The 17,663-nt window shown below is 38.1% G+C and overlaps 1 protein-coding gene across 1 annotated transcript; it reads left to right on the top strand.

The window, feature by feature from the left end:
* Positions 1–131: 131 nt before the first annotated feature.
* Positions 132–15,047, top strand: LOC113075274 (histamine H3 receptor-like). Its single transcript, XM_026247967.1, has 3 exons — positions 132–4,287; positions 6,352–6,518; positions 13,665–15,047. The coding sequence occupies exons 1-3, from the start codon at positions 3,966–3,968 to the stop codon at positions 14,541–14,543; spliced, it is 1,368 nt and encodes a 455-aa protein (XP_026103752.1). The 5' UTR covers positions 132–3,965; the 3' UTR covers positions 14,544–15,047.
* Positions 15,048–17,663: the final 2,616 nt, after the last annotated feature.

Here is a 17,663-nt window from a genome sequence, read left to right as displayed (position 1 = left end):
ATCGAGCTAATTATTGGTTCAAATAATTGCAATGCTGTGTTTTGGCAGCATAAACCATATCTCCAACAAGCTAACCATTGATTTGTCTGGGCAAAATTTGCTCAGGGCCTGTTGGGCACCTAATCTTTGCCCTCAGTAATGGATGTCTTTGATTTGGTCTACAGAACCATGGCAGCAAATGTGAAAACTGTTTCCCCAAAGAACGACTCTAATATAGTTTCTGATCAAGAAATAAAGCTTCTCTGCAAATAACTGCAGTATCTCAGTAAATGCAGTGCTGTGACCCCACAGTTAGTCTGAACAAAAATCTGAACTGTAACCAAAAGACCTCTCTAATCTTGGGCAACAGTTTCACATTGGTGTAGATGACATCTGATGAGGAATTGTGCTATATGTATATATATATTGATAGAAATAACTCCTGCTCAAGACAATACCATGCTCTTTTTAAAGTGACAAATAAATTTGTGATATGCAACTTGGCAATTAGATGTCCAAACAGTTCTTGTAGAAAAGATTGGTTATGATAAGCAAGGTTAACTGAACCTTTGATTTCCGCAGAAGAATCAAGCTAATTTTTGGTTTGAATAATTGTAATGCTGTGTTTCGACAGTTTAAACCATAACTCCAACAAGATAACCATTGATTTTGACTGGAAAAAAATTAATCCGGGCAAGTCTGGCAGCTCATTTTTGCCCTGGGTAATGGATGTCTTTATTTGGTACAAAGAATCATGGCAGCAAATGTGAAAACTGTTTTCCCTAGGGATGAATCCCGAAGCATTAAATTAGCATTGACTAAACCAACATGCTAATTTTCTATTTGACCACCAAACAGTCTAAACAAATCACATCTGAACTATAACCAGAAGATCTCTTTTACTTTGAGCCACAGAATAATGTTAGTGTAAATGACATCAGGTGAGGAATTGCACTATATTTGGATGGAAATAATTCCATAATACACCAGACAATGCCATGCTGTGCATTGGCACTTTTGAAATTGTCGAAGCCAGTTATGTGACATGAAAATTGCCAATTTGATGGCTAAAAAGTTTTGTGACATGCGAAAATTCATATCTGCCAAAGAGTTGTTGTCGTTGTTGTTGTTTTTTGGTACAGATAGTTGGACTGTACACTTGAACATGCAGTGCTGTGTTTCGCCAGCCTAAAATGTATCTCCAACATGCTAATTATTGATTTGACTGGGAAAAACTTGCTCAAGGATTGTTTGGCATCTTATCATTGCTCCAACTAACTTTCTTTCGACCACAGCATCTCTATCACACACCACTAAATGCCATGTCAGAAAAACCTTAACTACAAATATCTTTACAGTATGTTAGAAAATACCATGCTTTGTTTAGGTACATTTTAAGCAGCCTAAGCCAGATCTCCAACATGCTAATCAGCCATTTGGTGCATTGTGAGAATAAATGCAATATTGAACTTCACAACTCGACTTGACCAGATAATATCCCTCCAAACATAGACACCAAGAGAGAACCATTAGCATTGCATGAAAGTGTCTAATTTGCATGGTGGATAAGAAACCCTTCCCTCTTGTAACCTGGCTGACAACAGTATCAATGAATAATATTAATCGTGGGAGAAATCAAATCAGCACATTAGCTGTCCTCCGTTGAGGCCTTGGGAAGCAAGAAGACCAGAGCAGAATGATAATTCATGTTGTTTTATCGTCTCAAGTGGCATTTGGAGATGGCCGTTGTTGTTTGTTTAAAAAAGGGGTCAGGCCTCTTCATCTCTGGAGATCAAACATCAGAAGGGAGCAGACAAAAGCTTATTTCATAAGAGTCTCTGCTACTTCTTTAGAAGGTGATAGAGCAGATCCCAGTTGAAACGAGTTGTAGCTCTCGCTCTGGGCTCTGGGAATACGCGGAATTCTGCTTCCTCTGCAAGAATAATACAACAAAGAACTTGATTGCACTTAGCCTCTTTCCATGTTATCTTCTTCTGGCACCTGCCTGAATGTTTTTAGTCCAAATGCTTTAGTGTTTGAAATCCCTGCTCATTAGCAACATGAAATGTTGCAAACTGAAACAAGACTAAGAAGGCTTTAACCCTTACAACAACACAACTCGCAAAAAAATGGTGGAATGAAAGCTTTTCTTCTTTAGAATAAAATGCATCAATCAAATAGCATCCGTTTTGATCTCATGGTGACTTTTTAGGCTTTAAACTAGTTGGGCACTTGTGTCAGATTTGGCATTGAGATCTTCCAGGAATTAGATGTTTTACTGTGCTTTTATAGCATTTGTTCCACGTTTTAACAACACACTTAAGCTAATCGAATCACTCCCCAGCCTCTCAAGTGACCCTCTTTGCAAATGATTGGTATCACTGTGGGGCCTAGATAAGAATCCCTAGTTTAAGAGCCCAGGGCTTAATTAGCCCATCGTAATTAAAGTAGAATGACACATTTAAAAGGGTTTTAGATAGAATTTAACTGCACAACTGCTGGACTAATGGAAGTTAAAGGAGCTGCGCCATGCAATGCCACTAAATTGGATTTCACAGATGCACCATTATTTCAGTATCAATGTCACGCATGTGTGTGTGAAATGCAGGGGCAAAGTGTCTCCTACCGTCTTGCTCTGGTGCACAGCTGAGGAAGAGCACACAGGGCTAAAGTCAGTCTTTTGTGTCAGTAGGGAAATGACTCACGCAGGAAAAGAAAACCACATCTCTGACAGCGAGAGTAATTAAGATTTTTTTATACCTAGAACACAGACTTTAGGAAGAGGAGGCGTACTGTACATGGTGTGCAATTTAAAACTTAAAAGTGCAATTAGGATGTTTATTTGTCATGCCTTTAACGCCATGTACTCTGATTGAGGCATTAACCTTTTTTTCTCTCTTAAATGCTTGAATTTACAGTCTGTTTTTTCCATCATGCCTTATAAAAGGCGACATAGTATATAATGTAGTTGAGGCACAGCCACTGGGTATGGAAGGAATGCTTTGAAGAAAATAACCTGCCTGAGCTTTGCCTTGAGTGGATGGCAATAGCTGCTGTCCATGGTTCTGAAACCACTGAACAGCACAAGAGCACTAATACACTAGTCAAAAAAGGTGGACAGGATTCATGTTGGAATTTCTTTCATCATTCAAAGCCAGTCCTAAAGAGTGGGAAGGGGAATTGGTTCAGAGGATTTTAAATAGATTTTGAATGACATGCGTACATGATTTGAATTTTGGGTTAACTTGAAAAATATTAAATTATTGCCATTGTAAACGAATTCATGAGTATCTTTGTTATTTTCCCTTAAAATGTCTAAACATTCATAAAACGCAATAAAATACTAATTTGTTCCGTTTTCAGGTGATGTATTTGAAAAACATTGTCCCTTATGACTGGTTTGTTGTCCAGGGTCACAGTTGTATTAAAGATAGAATATCTGAAAACAACTTATACTGTGTTTGGTTTTTAAGTAAATGTATGTTGATTCTCAATGCATGGGTCACTCAAGTGTGTATAACAACTATTTAAGCAGAGCTATACAAGTAATCGCACTGTGTGATTGAATTAAAATAATATTCTCTGTACTCGGACAAATGGAGGGAGGAAAATGTTCATTGCACTGTATGCAATTCTGGATATCATTCTGCAACCAGATCCTCACAAAGGTAAGCTGCAAAGTGAACCGCGTTCATCTCGTGTCTGTCTGAGAACAGCGCGCAACCCAACGGGAGGCGCGAGAGCGCAACAGTTGATGTGCGCGCATGACGGGAACGCGCTATTCTGTTGGAAAATCGTAGAGCACAAACTTTGCGCTCAGTCTCAGTGCACGGACTTGGAGTTCCCCTCAGGAAGGAGTCATTTCACTTCATGTGTTTCTGGTATTGCACTGGACGCATCAAAGATGCGCGCACTCCTCAGGCGTTTGGAGACTCCAACTGGATGATGATTCCGCCGCGCGCTGAAGTTAATGCAGCCCTAAAGGGATGAAAGCTCTGCTGTCATCATCGCCAGCGGGAATAGGTTCACATGATGACTTCAGACCTGTTGCTGGTTCTCCAGAAGTCCTCGATCTGACAATGGTTAACTGCTTCAATTCCTCTAGCTCCAACAGCACGACCCTCAGCTCGGATGGGGCTCCGTTCCCAGGGTACACGATGGTCATTCTGGCGATCCTCATGATAACTCTGGTGGTCGTGGTGGTGGTCGGGAACGCGCTGGTTATTCTCGCGTTCGTCGTGGACAAGAGCCTCAGAAATCAGTGCAATTACTTCTTCCTTAATTTGGCTATATCAGACTTCCTTGTTGGTATGTACAAACGTGCATTTGAATTAACTTCAACTCAAAATGCTTCATAAGCGCTTGATTTGGCATTGCATTTGTGCATGTGAATATAAGATATTATATCTCTTTAAAAAATGATCAATGTGTCATCGAGCAATGGGAAGCCCTTTGTTCTACAGGATCAAAGCGATCTGGAAATCCTATATACTGTACATCTGATGAGATCTGTGGGAATATTGGCTTTGATAAACACCCAAATGAGAGTGCAAAGAAAAGTTACATGTATTAGGCTTCACCTTACTTGATAAAACACGCAGGTGTAGCTGATGAGCAATGCCGGATCGATCAAACACATGTAGTGGAAATGCAACAGAGAGATCGATGCCAGACTAGACAGACACATTTTATCCGTCCAAGACAGACTTTTTCGAGTTCTGTTTTGCACAATAAGTACCAGAAATGTACAAAAAGAACATATACAACTATTACCATTCAGTGTTGATAATCTCTAAATGGTCAACAATGGCCAACATATTGGGGTCTAGGTATTGTGTATTGCTTTCTCGCTCAGTTTTACAAGTCAGTTCTCATTAGCATGACCTGTCTCCACATGATAAATGTCAATTATTGTACCTGTGCTCAGTTTTAGAGAGTATGTCTGTATGTTCATAATCCTGATTATACATGGTTTGCAGTCCATACCACATCACTACTTCGCAGGAAATGGATTCTGAGTGAATTATTACATAAACCACATTTCTCCGGTTTTGTCTGCTCTGACCTCATCTTGGAAACCCGGAGAGTGATTAGACCACTCCCAACAGCAACCACAACAAAAGTTCATTTTCTCCAAGGAATACAAAACCTCCCAAAACCACAGAAATGGTCCTGCATCCTAATTTAACCAATTCTGACATTATTTGCATTGGTTTAATTTTCTTTATGCTTGTGAATTGTGAGTAGTTATATGGGGTGAAATAAATGTTTGTCTTATTTGCTGTCATTAAATTGTATTTCGTGTATTATATCACCATTATATTTGGCAATGAAAACCCCACAATGGTTGTCCTAAAGTGAATCAGTTCCAAATTTCCCAATACGCCATCCATTTTTATCATTTCCAGTAATTGAAAGTGAATGGGCATCCGAGCTTAACTATTTTCATCAGTAATTTTCAGTATTGCATATACATGCATTAACAGGTGATGTTTTCTTGCTTCATCCACTATATGGACGAAGACTCAAATTTCCCAATGAGCCATATATTTTGTCTTTTATTTCTAGACCATATTCCTGTCATGCTGTCTTAGCAAAGCCAGTTCTGAGGTGGAAAAAGCAATGATTACACCCATCCATCTGCAGCACCAAGACAGAGACCTTTAGTTCTCTGCTGCTCTGTGGTGCGCTGGCACCATCAATTATTGGCTTGGATTAAGAGTGCATTAAGATATGAGAGCCACAGCCTCGTGGTCTGTTCACCAAACCCTCTCTGCCTGCTTGAGTGTTTATTTGCGGCTCACAGGCATTAGTGCTCAGCCGATGTATTGCTCAGTGGAAGTCCTTTGAAAAATAAATAATAAAACAACTTGGTTTGAGAGATAAGAGGTGCCGCTCCACCTGAAAACATGCCCACGTAGTTTAGATAAACAAAGTGCAACAAAGCACTGCTTTTTTTCTTTGTGGATACCAACCAGCTCAAAGGCTCTAAATAACAGAGCCATGGCTGTGTCTTTGACAGTATGACAGACGTGAAATCTCAGCATCCTTCAAGGACTAGACAGTGATGAGATTGCGGTTTTGTATGGCTTTGTGAAAAAGCTTTCTCCTGATGCTTCTAGGTGCGGAGAAGCAAGAGAAAGAGCTAGAGAGCTCAGAAAGCAGCCACCGTTCCCTTTGCAGCTCGATGGCTTTTTGATAATGGCTCAGGTTTATTGGTCACGTTGAGAAGCGACTCCTTCGTGACATGATCCATTGATTTTGTGCTCTGAAGGACCTATTATATCCTGAGCAGGAGAAGCATGTGGCCATTGATACCAGCCGAGGACTGTATATAATAAAGTAAAATGTGATGTGTCTCTCTCTTTCCAGGGGCCTTTTGCATCCCCGTCTACATGCCCTATATCTTGACGGGCAGGTGGATGCTGGGCCGTGGACTGTGTAAGCTGTGGCTTGTGATGGACTACTTGTTGTGTACGGCTTCCGTCTTCAATATCGTCTTAATCAGCTATGATCGCTTCTTGTCCGTTACCCGAGCTGTAAGTATCAACATCCAATTAGTCTACTTAAAGTAATAGTCAGTAAATGCCAGTCCAAACCTGCATGTCACGTTTTCAGTGGAGCACAAAATGAAAAATGGTATTGTACTGGCTACTGCTTTTCTAGAATTTGAAAGTGCAGCGTTGTCAAGCTCCAGACGTTAAATAAGATATCATTATTTTTTATCAGGACTCTTCAGTATTGCATTAAATATATTAAAGGTTGACATTTTTCTTGCCTCGTCCACCATTGTCTCAACACAATGAATTCTGGCAAATCTGTTCTTCCAAAGACAATATCGTAGTAGTTTTTCATCAAAATAGACCAAAAATAAGCCAACCTCTGCTCTTCGACTACCTGCCTCAAACAAACCAGCGATTCTCAATCACAATCAATTCCTAAAAGACAAAATTAAGTCTTGCCCCTTTTTTCTTGTACAAGTTCAGTTTTTTGTTTAAAAGATAAATTTGCAGTACACATCTCAAAGCAACACAAAGCAAAACTTGTGAGCAATTACAATATTCAGTGTTTGCAACCCATTCTTTTGTCCATAATGTCAGAAACATTTGATGTTTTTCAAATATTCCAATTGTCTCCCACAAACGCATAAAAACCAAGTTTTCGCTTGGTGCCTCAGATGAGGCACTGCAAATTTCCCTTTTGTCTGAAACAAATGAGTTGTTCACAAAACCCACAAGACACCGAAGACGATGTTTTTGCAATCAGATGAATAATAAGCAAATGACTTGCTGCCCCGGCGACAGATCTTAGATAAAAGCGGCCCACCCAACGGATGGAGCTCGCATCCTCTGCGGATCCAGCCTTCAACTGCTCTATGGTCATGAATTTTTCAGTGCAATTTACTGCAAATATCTGATTTGTTAGTCATGGACGACATCATCAATTTATATTCATACTTCACAGTGAGTCAACCTTAAGACCAGTGGGTTTATTAAAAATCCAAACTTGGGCTCTGTTCCAAAACCAGTTGAGCTGCCTTGCTGTCTTCATCCCAACTGAAATGACCAATTCTGAACATTTTAGAGCATATCCACTTCAAAATAAAGGTTACAAAGGACGGTTTTCACAGCAGTGCCATAAAAGATCCACTTCTGTTGAACAGTTTTTAACCCTCTGGGGTTCTTCATTTATGAGTCACACTCAGGACCTTCGGGTCAAAAATGACCCAGAGGCCGGGATTCAGGTATACTTTTTTTCAGTAAAATCAATCAAATGTATTTTTGTTCAATAATATTTTTTCTTTCTTTTTTTGTGTTTTGAGAGAATTTTATGATAATAATAATGAATAATGAATTTTTATCCAATAATTATGATCCATTTTTTCCCATTGAATATAATAGAAAATTTATATATATATGTATTTTTATTTTTATTTTTATTAATGCTGTATTTTATTTTAAAGTACAGCCAAGGCCTATAGAAAACAATTTTTGAAATTAGATTGGTGCCATCTGGTGGACAAATTAAGCATTTTTATCATGCAATAGCACATTTTTACCACTAGAGAGAATGTACAGCTCTCTGTAGAAAGGCTTGTGAATTCTAGTGATTTTTGCACATATTTGCCTATTTATTTCAGGTTGTGGATTTTAATATATAATCACAGATTCTCAAAGACTATTTTTGTCAAGTTTTTTTTTTTTTTGTTTGTTTGGTTGATTTAAATGGTAATTTCAAGTGCCAGTTTTACTTTATAATACAGTCAAACCTGAACATTGCACTAGAAAGAGAACAAATGGAAAGCATTCTGTTACCCATTGTTTTAATTCTAACTTAATAAAAAAAATTACATTATTTAAATCATAACATATTTTTATTTACCTTTTATTATAAACATTTCCATTAAAATTATTTTTTGCAATTCAATGAACAGTAACTCTTCAAAATTGCCAACAGCAATTATGAACAAAAAACAAAAATAACAGCAAACGTATAATCATTTTCAAACAGTACATGTAAATGGAAAATAGAAAAATAAAAAAAGTGTCACGCTGGGCCTGGGTCGCTCGAATAGGCCTGGAGGTTACTAGGGAAGAATTCCATCCTTTGACCTTACTCTGTTTGTGCGTGTGTGCGTGCGTGCGTGCACACGTGCTTGTGTGTGTGTGTTTGTGTGTGTGTGTGTGTTCAAGAGAGAGACATGGTGTGTGACTTTTGCATTTTGGATCCAATGTCTCCCCTTTATTTGATTCATTGATTTTATTTCACATATTCTCACATATCTCTGTTACAGTTTCACCAGTCTCATATTTCCCTATGTGTGTGTGTGTGTGTGTGTGTGTGTGAGTGAGTGTGTCTATTTTGCAACCTTGATGGCTTACAGCCTCATGCTTTTATTGCTGTGCACTTTATTTCTTACATTGATGAATAATTTCTTTTATTTCACACATTTCCCAAAATTAGCTTTTGCAATGATACTTTCATTTGTGTGTGTTTTTGTGTGTATAAGTGTGTGTGTGTGTGTGTGTGTGTGAATTTTTTTGTCTGTTTTGCACTCTTGATGTTTTAGAGATTCACCCCTTCACTGTTGTATGCTTTTTTTCTGCATCGTGGCTGATTTGTAGATTGTACACACAAAAAAACTCAGTATTTTCATATTTTTGCAAATTTCCCATTCATTTCCTATGTCGGGTCATTTTTGACCCGAAGACCCTGAGTGTGACTATTTTTTTTACGACCACTTAGACTTTTAAAATCCTGTCCCCAATTTTTTGGGGTGTTCATATACCAAGTACCAAAAAAGTCACCAAGTTTCGGACCATTCCGATGAAGCTACGATTTGTAACATTTTTTTAAAAAAAAATTTCGGGTCATAAATGACCGAAGAACCCCAGAGGGTTGAAAGAGCAATTATTTCTTAGACTGAGTAAAGAACATTTGAGTTATCTAAAGAAGCTTTTGTGGAATGGAATGTTTCCTTTGATGTTAAAGCGAAAGTTCACCCAAAAACAATGGTCTTATTGGATTGGAACAACATGAGGAAAACTTTCATTTTTGGGTGAACTAAGCCTTCGAAGATTCCCACTGATGCCAATAAAGAGTCATGAGGATGAGTAATTAATGACAGAACTTTCTTTTTTGGCTGAACTAAGCCTTTAAAGATTCTTCATGGAACCACTGACGCCAATAAAGAATCTTTATTTTATAGAGTTTATGAAAGACTGCCATAGAATTTCATTGCTTTGGAATTATGCTTCCTATCTTTTAGAACAGCTTCTGTGTCGGAAAGTGCATAGACAATGCCTTAAACTGCTTCCTACATGGGTAGCTCACTAGAAGATGGGCTTGTTTCGTAACGAATGTAAAAAGTACAGGAAGTACTCTTTGGTCTTGTATTGCAATGCACAGCTGTTTTGTTCCATAAGTGTTTTTTGAGTGTCCCTCTCAATCTTTTCTATTGGCTTGACTGAATTCTGGTTTATGACTGGCATGCTACAGACAGCTATTTTGGACATGCAGGCAGCTGCATAGTGATTCTGTGGGGCTGTATTAACTCACGCGGAGCGACTATAACAAGGCTGCCCCCTCTCCTGACCTTTACATACTGAGAGAGGCCTCTGATGAAAACCACACGGCTAAAAATCATGTCTAAAACAGGCACCTACCCACCAAAATGGCTACTGTAAAGGAAACCACATGTGTGTCTGTGTTACAGTTTAATTGGTGATCTAAAGAGGGTAACTCTTAAAGTAAAAATAAAGTATCCCTCAATGCACTAAACAATACTTAAGTACAAACAAGCACATTTGTGCTAAATGAAATTGTGAAAGTTAGACACAACAGTACTTCAGTGCACTTGAAAAAGTATTTTAAAGTATATTAAATACCACTGATATAGATTTTTGTGCATTAAAAAAATCTGAAGAGGAGTTTTATTAGTGTATTTCTTAAGTGCGCTCTGAATGCTTTAATAAATTATACATTTAATAAAATAAATTTAATTGTTAGTGCAAATTAGTGCATTTATATTAAGTGCACTTAAGTACCACAGTTAACTTATGACTAGTAAATTTTCCCAACTGTGGTACTTAAGTACACTTAATATAATATAACACTTGAATTTACTTTTTGTGTGTAGTAAGATACTGTACCCTAAATATACAGAAGTGTTTATGATGAGTATATTCAAAAGATAGGTTAATGTGTACACTAAATTCGTTTTTAATACAAAGATAGTATGATTAAAGCGCATTTTAGTTCATACACATGGTGTCTCAAAATAGCACAGTTGAGTACACTTTAAGATTAGCTTAAGTGTATTTTAGTGCACTTTTTTTCACCTGGGTTGAAGAGTAAAACCGAAAGCAGACATCTATCTCTTTCAGTACCAACTTTATCCAAAGTCACTATTTTATGCATGTAATATGAGGAAGTATATGCACTTTTACCTCTTTTAAATATGACACTGGCAAGACTTTATATACTGAATTGGTTAATTTGGATGTTAAAGTGTAGATTATATCCGTCCAAGTTTAATGCTGTCACTTTAATCAAGATTCATTCATTCAAATCCATCGTTTCTGAGCGAGCTAAATGCTTCTCTGATTAAATTATTAATTATATAATCTAAAAGTTATATGTTTAAAAAATATCACCCGTTTGAATTGCTTTAATGTACTTTTCTGCTTTATGTTCGTAGCTGGTTCTGTATCTAACTGGTTTTTAATGAGTAGCTGCCCATCGATTAACTACTTTATATCATGAGTTGCTTGTACAGTTTTAAAGTAGCTGGATCTGAAGTAGCTTTTAAAACCACGTCGCTGCACACCAGCTCTTTTGGTGAAATCATAAAAGGAAGGAAGGGGAAGGAAGTTCAATATTTCTTTCCATTCAGTGTGTGCATTTATCTCCATTGCAAACAGCAAAATGATGATGAATTTGGGTTCTTGAGGTCCTTAAATAACCTCTCTTCACATTCAACGAAACTGTTGAGTAAAATAAGCTCAGAAAACATGGGAATGATGCGCTACTGTGAAAGACGAATGCGCCAAGTGAAAATGGCGTTAAAGCCCATTTCCCAGTCCTTTAACAGCTTTTGACGTTCCAGAGCAGGGTTTGGGCGAATTATGAAATGCAAATATTGATTTCCTGTGGAAAATATAGTATCAAGATTGTTAAGAAACATTAAGGCATAGATATGCCCTACAATAACAAATTTACGAGATCTTGGCCGATGTGTTGAAAGGTAATTTAACTGCTTGTGACTGAATATCTGCAGCATAACTTTTAATAGATTATGCAATGACATCTCAGTAGTTTATTCCACCGCGGCTTCATGCATAATGTATTGAAATTTGCATATTTTGCAAAATACATTTCTTATCCAGCTCTTCTGAAGTACTCATTGTTTAATGCCGTTACTTCCTGTTGACAACATGTCAATGGGGTTTATCTGAGATTGCTTTTGAAAGAGTAACGATCTGTCATCCGTCATAAATGACAAAGTTAAATGCTTTTCAAACCTCAAATGTCATTTCAGAAAGACTTGCCAGTAATCGAAAATAGTGGTTTATGTGATAGTATCAGTGGTGTTTGACAAGTATGTCTGGCTTTAATTATTCTCCTTGGTGGTGAATTATTAAAGACAGAGATGGTTCTTTCCTTAGGTATGTTTTGAACAGAATAAGGTTTAGGAAAGGTAGTGTGTTTTTCCAAAGGTAGTGTGTTTTTCCAAAGGTTGTGTGTTTTTCCAAAGGTTGTGTGTTTTTCCAAAGGTTGTGTGTATGGGGATTAACATATCAACAATCCCCAACCTTTGAGGTCAACATGTCATGTTTTCTCATAAGTACGATTAAATATTATTATTATTTAGCAAATGTTTTTGGCCAAACTGTCGTATGTCATTGCAAAGTAATCAATAATGGTTAATAATCCAATGTTTACGTGTACAAGGAAATAAAAAAAATTTTCCGTGGACATTTTCGTCGAATTTAACATCTATTATAAGGAAAAATGTAGTAGTGCTTTTCAATTGGGCGGCACATCAAAACTGAAATGGGCATTGTGTCAACAAAACTGCATCTCCAGCAACCCAGAATTCAGTTCAAGGGCTATAGAAGGTGTGAAATACCTTGATGTTTGTCTGAGGTAGTTACAAATATATTCCTCACTCCCTAAAGACTATTATTTGCTATAATTTCAGGGCTGAAATGGTATTAGTTCATAACAAGAAAACACCCTTGAGGACTCCTGTCTTTTTCGAATAGATGATTCCTTTCTCTGGTTGTCATCTTTCCAATTGTCATTTTTAAATTACTGAAATGAAAAGTGTTTCAGGCCGGTCTCTAGAGAGTGAGGTGCTATGGCGAAGACAGCCTTATTGTTACAGTGTCCATCAGCGGAGACGATTACTCCTGTCAATTATTCATTGCTATATTTCAGAAGATTTAAAGTTAATTTGAAAAGCTTCTGAATTATTTACATGATCAAAACTTGATTGATAGTTGACTTTTTTTATCCAGTAAAAACTGTTTTAGTGTAATTGTACAAATGTCCATGCCTATATCGCTTATATCTAACTATATGAGCCATGAATGCCTGATGGATTAAATATGATACTCAACAAAAACATATATAAAATAATTTTTTTTATATTTTGGCCTATAATTTCCTATAGGCTTTACAGAGTAATAAATCTGAAACTACTTGTGTAAATCCTCCTATTTTTCTCCTAAGGCAGTAGAAAGAAAGGCAGCTTGCTAGGTTTTGAAACAGAGCAACCAGAACTTGTTTATAAAAAAAGGGTATTCATGTTGTAAAGTGATTTAGTCACATGTCTTGATCTTTTATTAAATGTAAATTGTATTGTCACGTCATCAGATTAATCAGACACGCTGATTAACTTTTAAAAGCCAAATTAGTCGAACTGGTCCAAATCATTAGCTCACAGTATAACCGATCAGTTCTGCAGAACTAAAATTGGTTATTTTCCTCGCAGTGCTCTGAATCCTAGGTTGTGAATTGAATAAATCATAAAAAAGAAGAAGCAGTCACACTGAGTGTGCATAGACTTTATTGAGTGCGATAGCTGGCAGGGATCCCTCCCAAACCAATTTATGACTCTGAACTATGGCTATTTTATGTGTCTCTCTCGTTTGACTTTAATCTTTCGTCTTATTCCATAGGTGAGGTACCGGGCCCAGCAGGGCGTCACTCGTCTGGCAGTGGTCAAGATGTTGGCGGTGTGGGTTTTGGCATTCCTCCTCTACGGACCAGCCATCATCTTCTGGGAACTAATGGTTGGAGAAAGCATCGTTCCGGAGGACGAATGTTTCGCCGAGTTCTACTGCACCTGGTACTTTCTGCTCTCCGCGTCGACCTTCGAGTTCTTCTCTCCGTTCATCTCCGTGGCCTTCTTCAACTTCAGCATCTATCTCAACATCCAGCGGCGTAACCGGAGTCGCATGGCGCATGTGGAGGCCGAGAAGGAGGACGGCTGGAGGGTCATCGACGGACAGGCATCGTCCGTTTTCTTCGTCAAAACGCGCAAGGTGTCTTCTAGTGAGCCAGCGACCGTTTCGGCCGTGATTAAAGATGAGAATGAGGTTTCGCCGTCGTCCAGCGGTGATCCCAGCAGCACCCACTCTGTGTCTTTGACAATGGAGACAACCATTAAGAAGCGAGGGTTGCTCAGCAGATGGTTAAGGACGCGAATAATACGAGCGCAGGAGGCATCAAATCCGTGCGCGCCATGCAGAAGCGGAGGACAAGCGCGTCTCTTGAGAGATAAGAAGATTGCCAAGTCCTTGGCAGTCATAGTGTGCGTTTTTGGGGTGTGTTGGGCACCGTACACCCTCCTTATGATCATACGGGCGGCCTGCAGCGGTAGCTGTGTGGAACATCATTGGTACGAAGTCACTTTTTGGCTCCTTTGGCTCAATTCAGCCATCAACCCTTTCCTCTACCCTCTTTGCCACAGCAGCTTTCGCCGGGCCTTCGCCAAGATTTTGTGCCCCAAGCGGCAGTCTGTTCGACCACACGAGGAAAGCCCTTCCTGCCAGTGACAATATGACAGCAGCTAAAGGGATTTTATTCTTTCACACTGAATATTGAAGGATGAAATAAAAGCACCAAGGCAAGAAAGCGAAACATTTCCACACAAGCGAATTCTGTAATGGAAATCCACGTCATTACTTGATGCATGTTTTTCTTCTTCTTTGATGAAACTTCCCAAAATAAGATTCTTTATGAAGATTTGACCTTTTATCGATGGATATAAACAGTGCAACTAACATTGCTGTTGTTATTTGTCTATCTTTTGTCTTGCAGTAACATAGGAATGGAGTTGTTTCACTCTTGTTAGCTAATATAAGTTGCATGTTCTTGGACATCTGTGGTGAAAAAGTGATGCAGCTTGTGTTCACATCACCCATATCAACATTATTGATTGACCGGACATTCTTCTCCATGGACACAGTTCAGTGATGAAGAGGTGATTTGTGAGACGGCATTACAACTCAAACGAGAAAGGAAAAATATTAAGTGTTTTCTACCATTAAAATCATGAGCTTCACAGTCAGACTCTGAAATCAATATCACCTGCTATGAACAAGATTGAAACTAATAATGTTGTTGAATGGAAGTTTTGTGAAATGTGAATTAAGTTCTCATCGTTTTTATAAGCTGATAATCTTGAAAATGTCAATCAATTCTTATATGAAAGAATTGGAATGTAGCAACTGTGTCATGTGGACAATTTATATGGTGCTTTTTTGTTGTTGTTGGTCATCAGCACTGATCCCGTTCTTTCAAGTGCTCTTTGGATTTCAGCGTCTTTCTTTTTGTGTTTTACATAGGAAATTGAGTCATACAGCTTTGGAAGGACATACAATTTTACATTTGGGGCATACCTCTTTAAGAAGGTAATTTGTTTATTCTTGACTAGATTCATGGTTACAGTGTCATTGTCGACAACACTGAAATCTTTAAAATGGCTTTATGAGTATAACTGTATAACTTAGAATGTTTTAAAACTTGTTTACAAAAATGTTTTTTTGTTGTTTTTTGGGGGGAGGGCTTATAAAATCAATGCACAAATATCTTGTGGTTTTGTACATGCCAAGTTTTGGAGCAGTCAGACTGTGCATTCAATTCCAACGTCGTCAAGAGACTTTCTAAATTATGTTTTTTATGGATTTAAACAAGTTATCCAACTGAGGCCAATTTCATATTTGTAGTTATGATTCAGTGCCTCCCAAGATCTTTGAGATTAATTTGACTGAATTTGCTCATATCACATGGATAATCTCCCAAAAGCTCTAGACAATGTTTAACAAGATCCAAATGCACGGTTTTTGTTTCCCCCCAGAACAGGTAACAGAATGATCTTTTATTTGATATTCAAACCATATTGGTCAATGATTATAGTCTGAATTAAAAAGGCCCAAAACACCTAGCAATCACAATAGTATTTTGCATACACCTCTAAAAGCTCAGGTCTTATCTCTGGAGCAGTCGCCACACTTCTGCGGCTCTGATCTGCTTTTTGCTTCAGTGAATTAGTATTTTTTTTTATCCAGATGGCTTTGAGTGCACTCGATTTATCAGTGCTGTTTGGAGCTCAAGTTAATTAAACCCCAATAACAAGCATCCTCATCAGATCCTTGAATTTGAAAATCTTGAATCTCTTAACCAGGTGATGCTGTTGCACTAAATGGTGTCTATGTAAAGTTAATGAGTGGACAGACATGGTTGTTTACATGATCAATTGTTCGAGCATTTAGAAAGCAGCGTTTGAAGTGACTTCTTGATATTTTCTACTTGAGAGTTCAAGAAAAGATGTGGTTTAATGTATTACTATTGCATGTTCCTTTTGTGGCTGTGCAGCAAATAGAAAAGCAGAAAAATGTCACAACAGTCGGGGAGCGGCAATGTTGGTTTTAGATTATTAGGCATTGTGTATATGCACACAATTTTTTCTCAAAAACTATCAAAGAAAACTGCTGGGAACCATCGAAACAGATCAGCATGAACCTTGCCTCTAAGCATCCCATTGCTTAGGGATGATAACCTCCCACATAAATGTGTGGATGTCAGGCTGTCCTGAATTTACGCTGATGGAATAAGACACACAGAAATACATTTGTGGCCAAACTCCTTTGAAGATGTTCCACTGAATTGCGGAAGTCTGACTGACTCAAGCTGTTAGCAAGAACCAAGCTCAAGGGTTTAACAGTACAATGCAATGTTGGGGACAAGTTTGATCGGGGGGTTTATATCATAATTAACGCCCTTACAACTATAAGAAGGTAATTTACTTCACTGAAAAGACCAGCTTAGACGACTGCTCTTTAGGGGTGCAGTTCATGCTAGTTTGGTGCTGGTCTAGGTATTGGAACAACTGGATCAACCATGTTAATCACCTACAAAACTCATGTAAAACATACCAGCATGGTCTTTCTGATAAAGCTGATTGACCATGGTGGTTTTGTTGGATATGCTAGTTCTGGCACATGTTAATTCACCAGACAGAAGTAGATAAGTTAATATTAACCTCTCTCTGGTTTGATGGTTGGATGTACTTGATTATGCATTGGATTTGATCAAGGTTAATGTGTTTTTGACCATGATTTGCTGTCTTTAATGTGGTAAAATTTAACATCTTGAACCATTAAAATCACCTGCACAACTTAACTGGTAAAACTTGTCTAACAGCATGTTTTTTTCGAAAAAGAAGAAGCTAGTTGACCATTTAAATCTTGCTGGCTATGCTAGATAGGTGTCTTGGGGTTAGATTTTTGGGGTTGAAGTGCTCTGGCAAAACAGTAACCCAATAGAAGTCTATTAATTAAAAGGAACCCATCTGGTAGCTTTTAAAACTTGGTTAGGGTTAGGTTAGAGTTAGTTTAGGTTAATCTTGGTGGAAGGTTTTTGTGGGTAACTTGTGTAGTGTAATTAGATTAAACCTAATTAGTTGATATAGCCTGACTAGATGGGACTTAAGGGGTACATAAATCAAAACAGGTTGGGAAACACCGGACTAGATGCCTGTACTCAGATTACTAATATGAAAATGCTCAGTCCCTGGGCTTCCACAATCTCAAAGATCGTAGCACCTAATTACCTGCAGCTCCTATAGATTATGACCCAGATTTTGTGAGACCTTTGCAGTGAATGTCACAGGC

This window comes from Carassius auratus, unplaced genomic scaffold (genome assembly GCF_003368295.1).
Source record: "Carassius auratus strain Wakin unplaced genomic scaffold, ASM336829v1 scaf_tig00016667, whole genome shotgun sequence".
In the NCBI taxonomy this organism is placed as follows: domain Eukaryota; kingdom Metazoa; phylum Chordata; class Actinopteri; order Cypriniformes; family Cyprinidae; genus Carassius; species Carassius auratus.
Note: the sequence above shows the minus strand (reverse complement) of the source record. Positions and strands in the feature narration are given on the sequence as shown.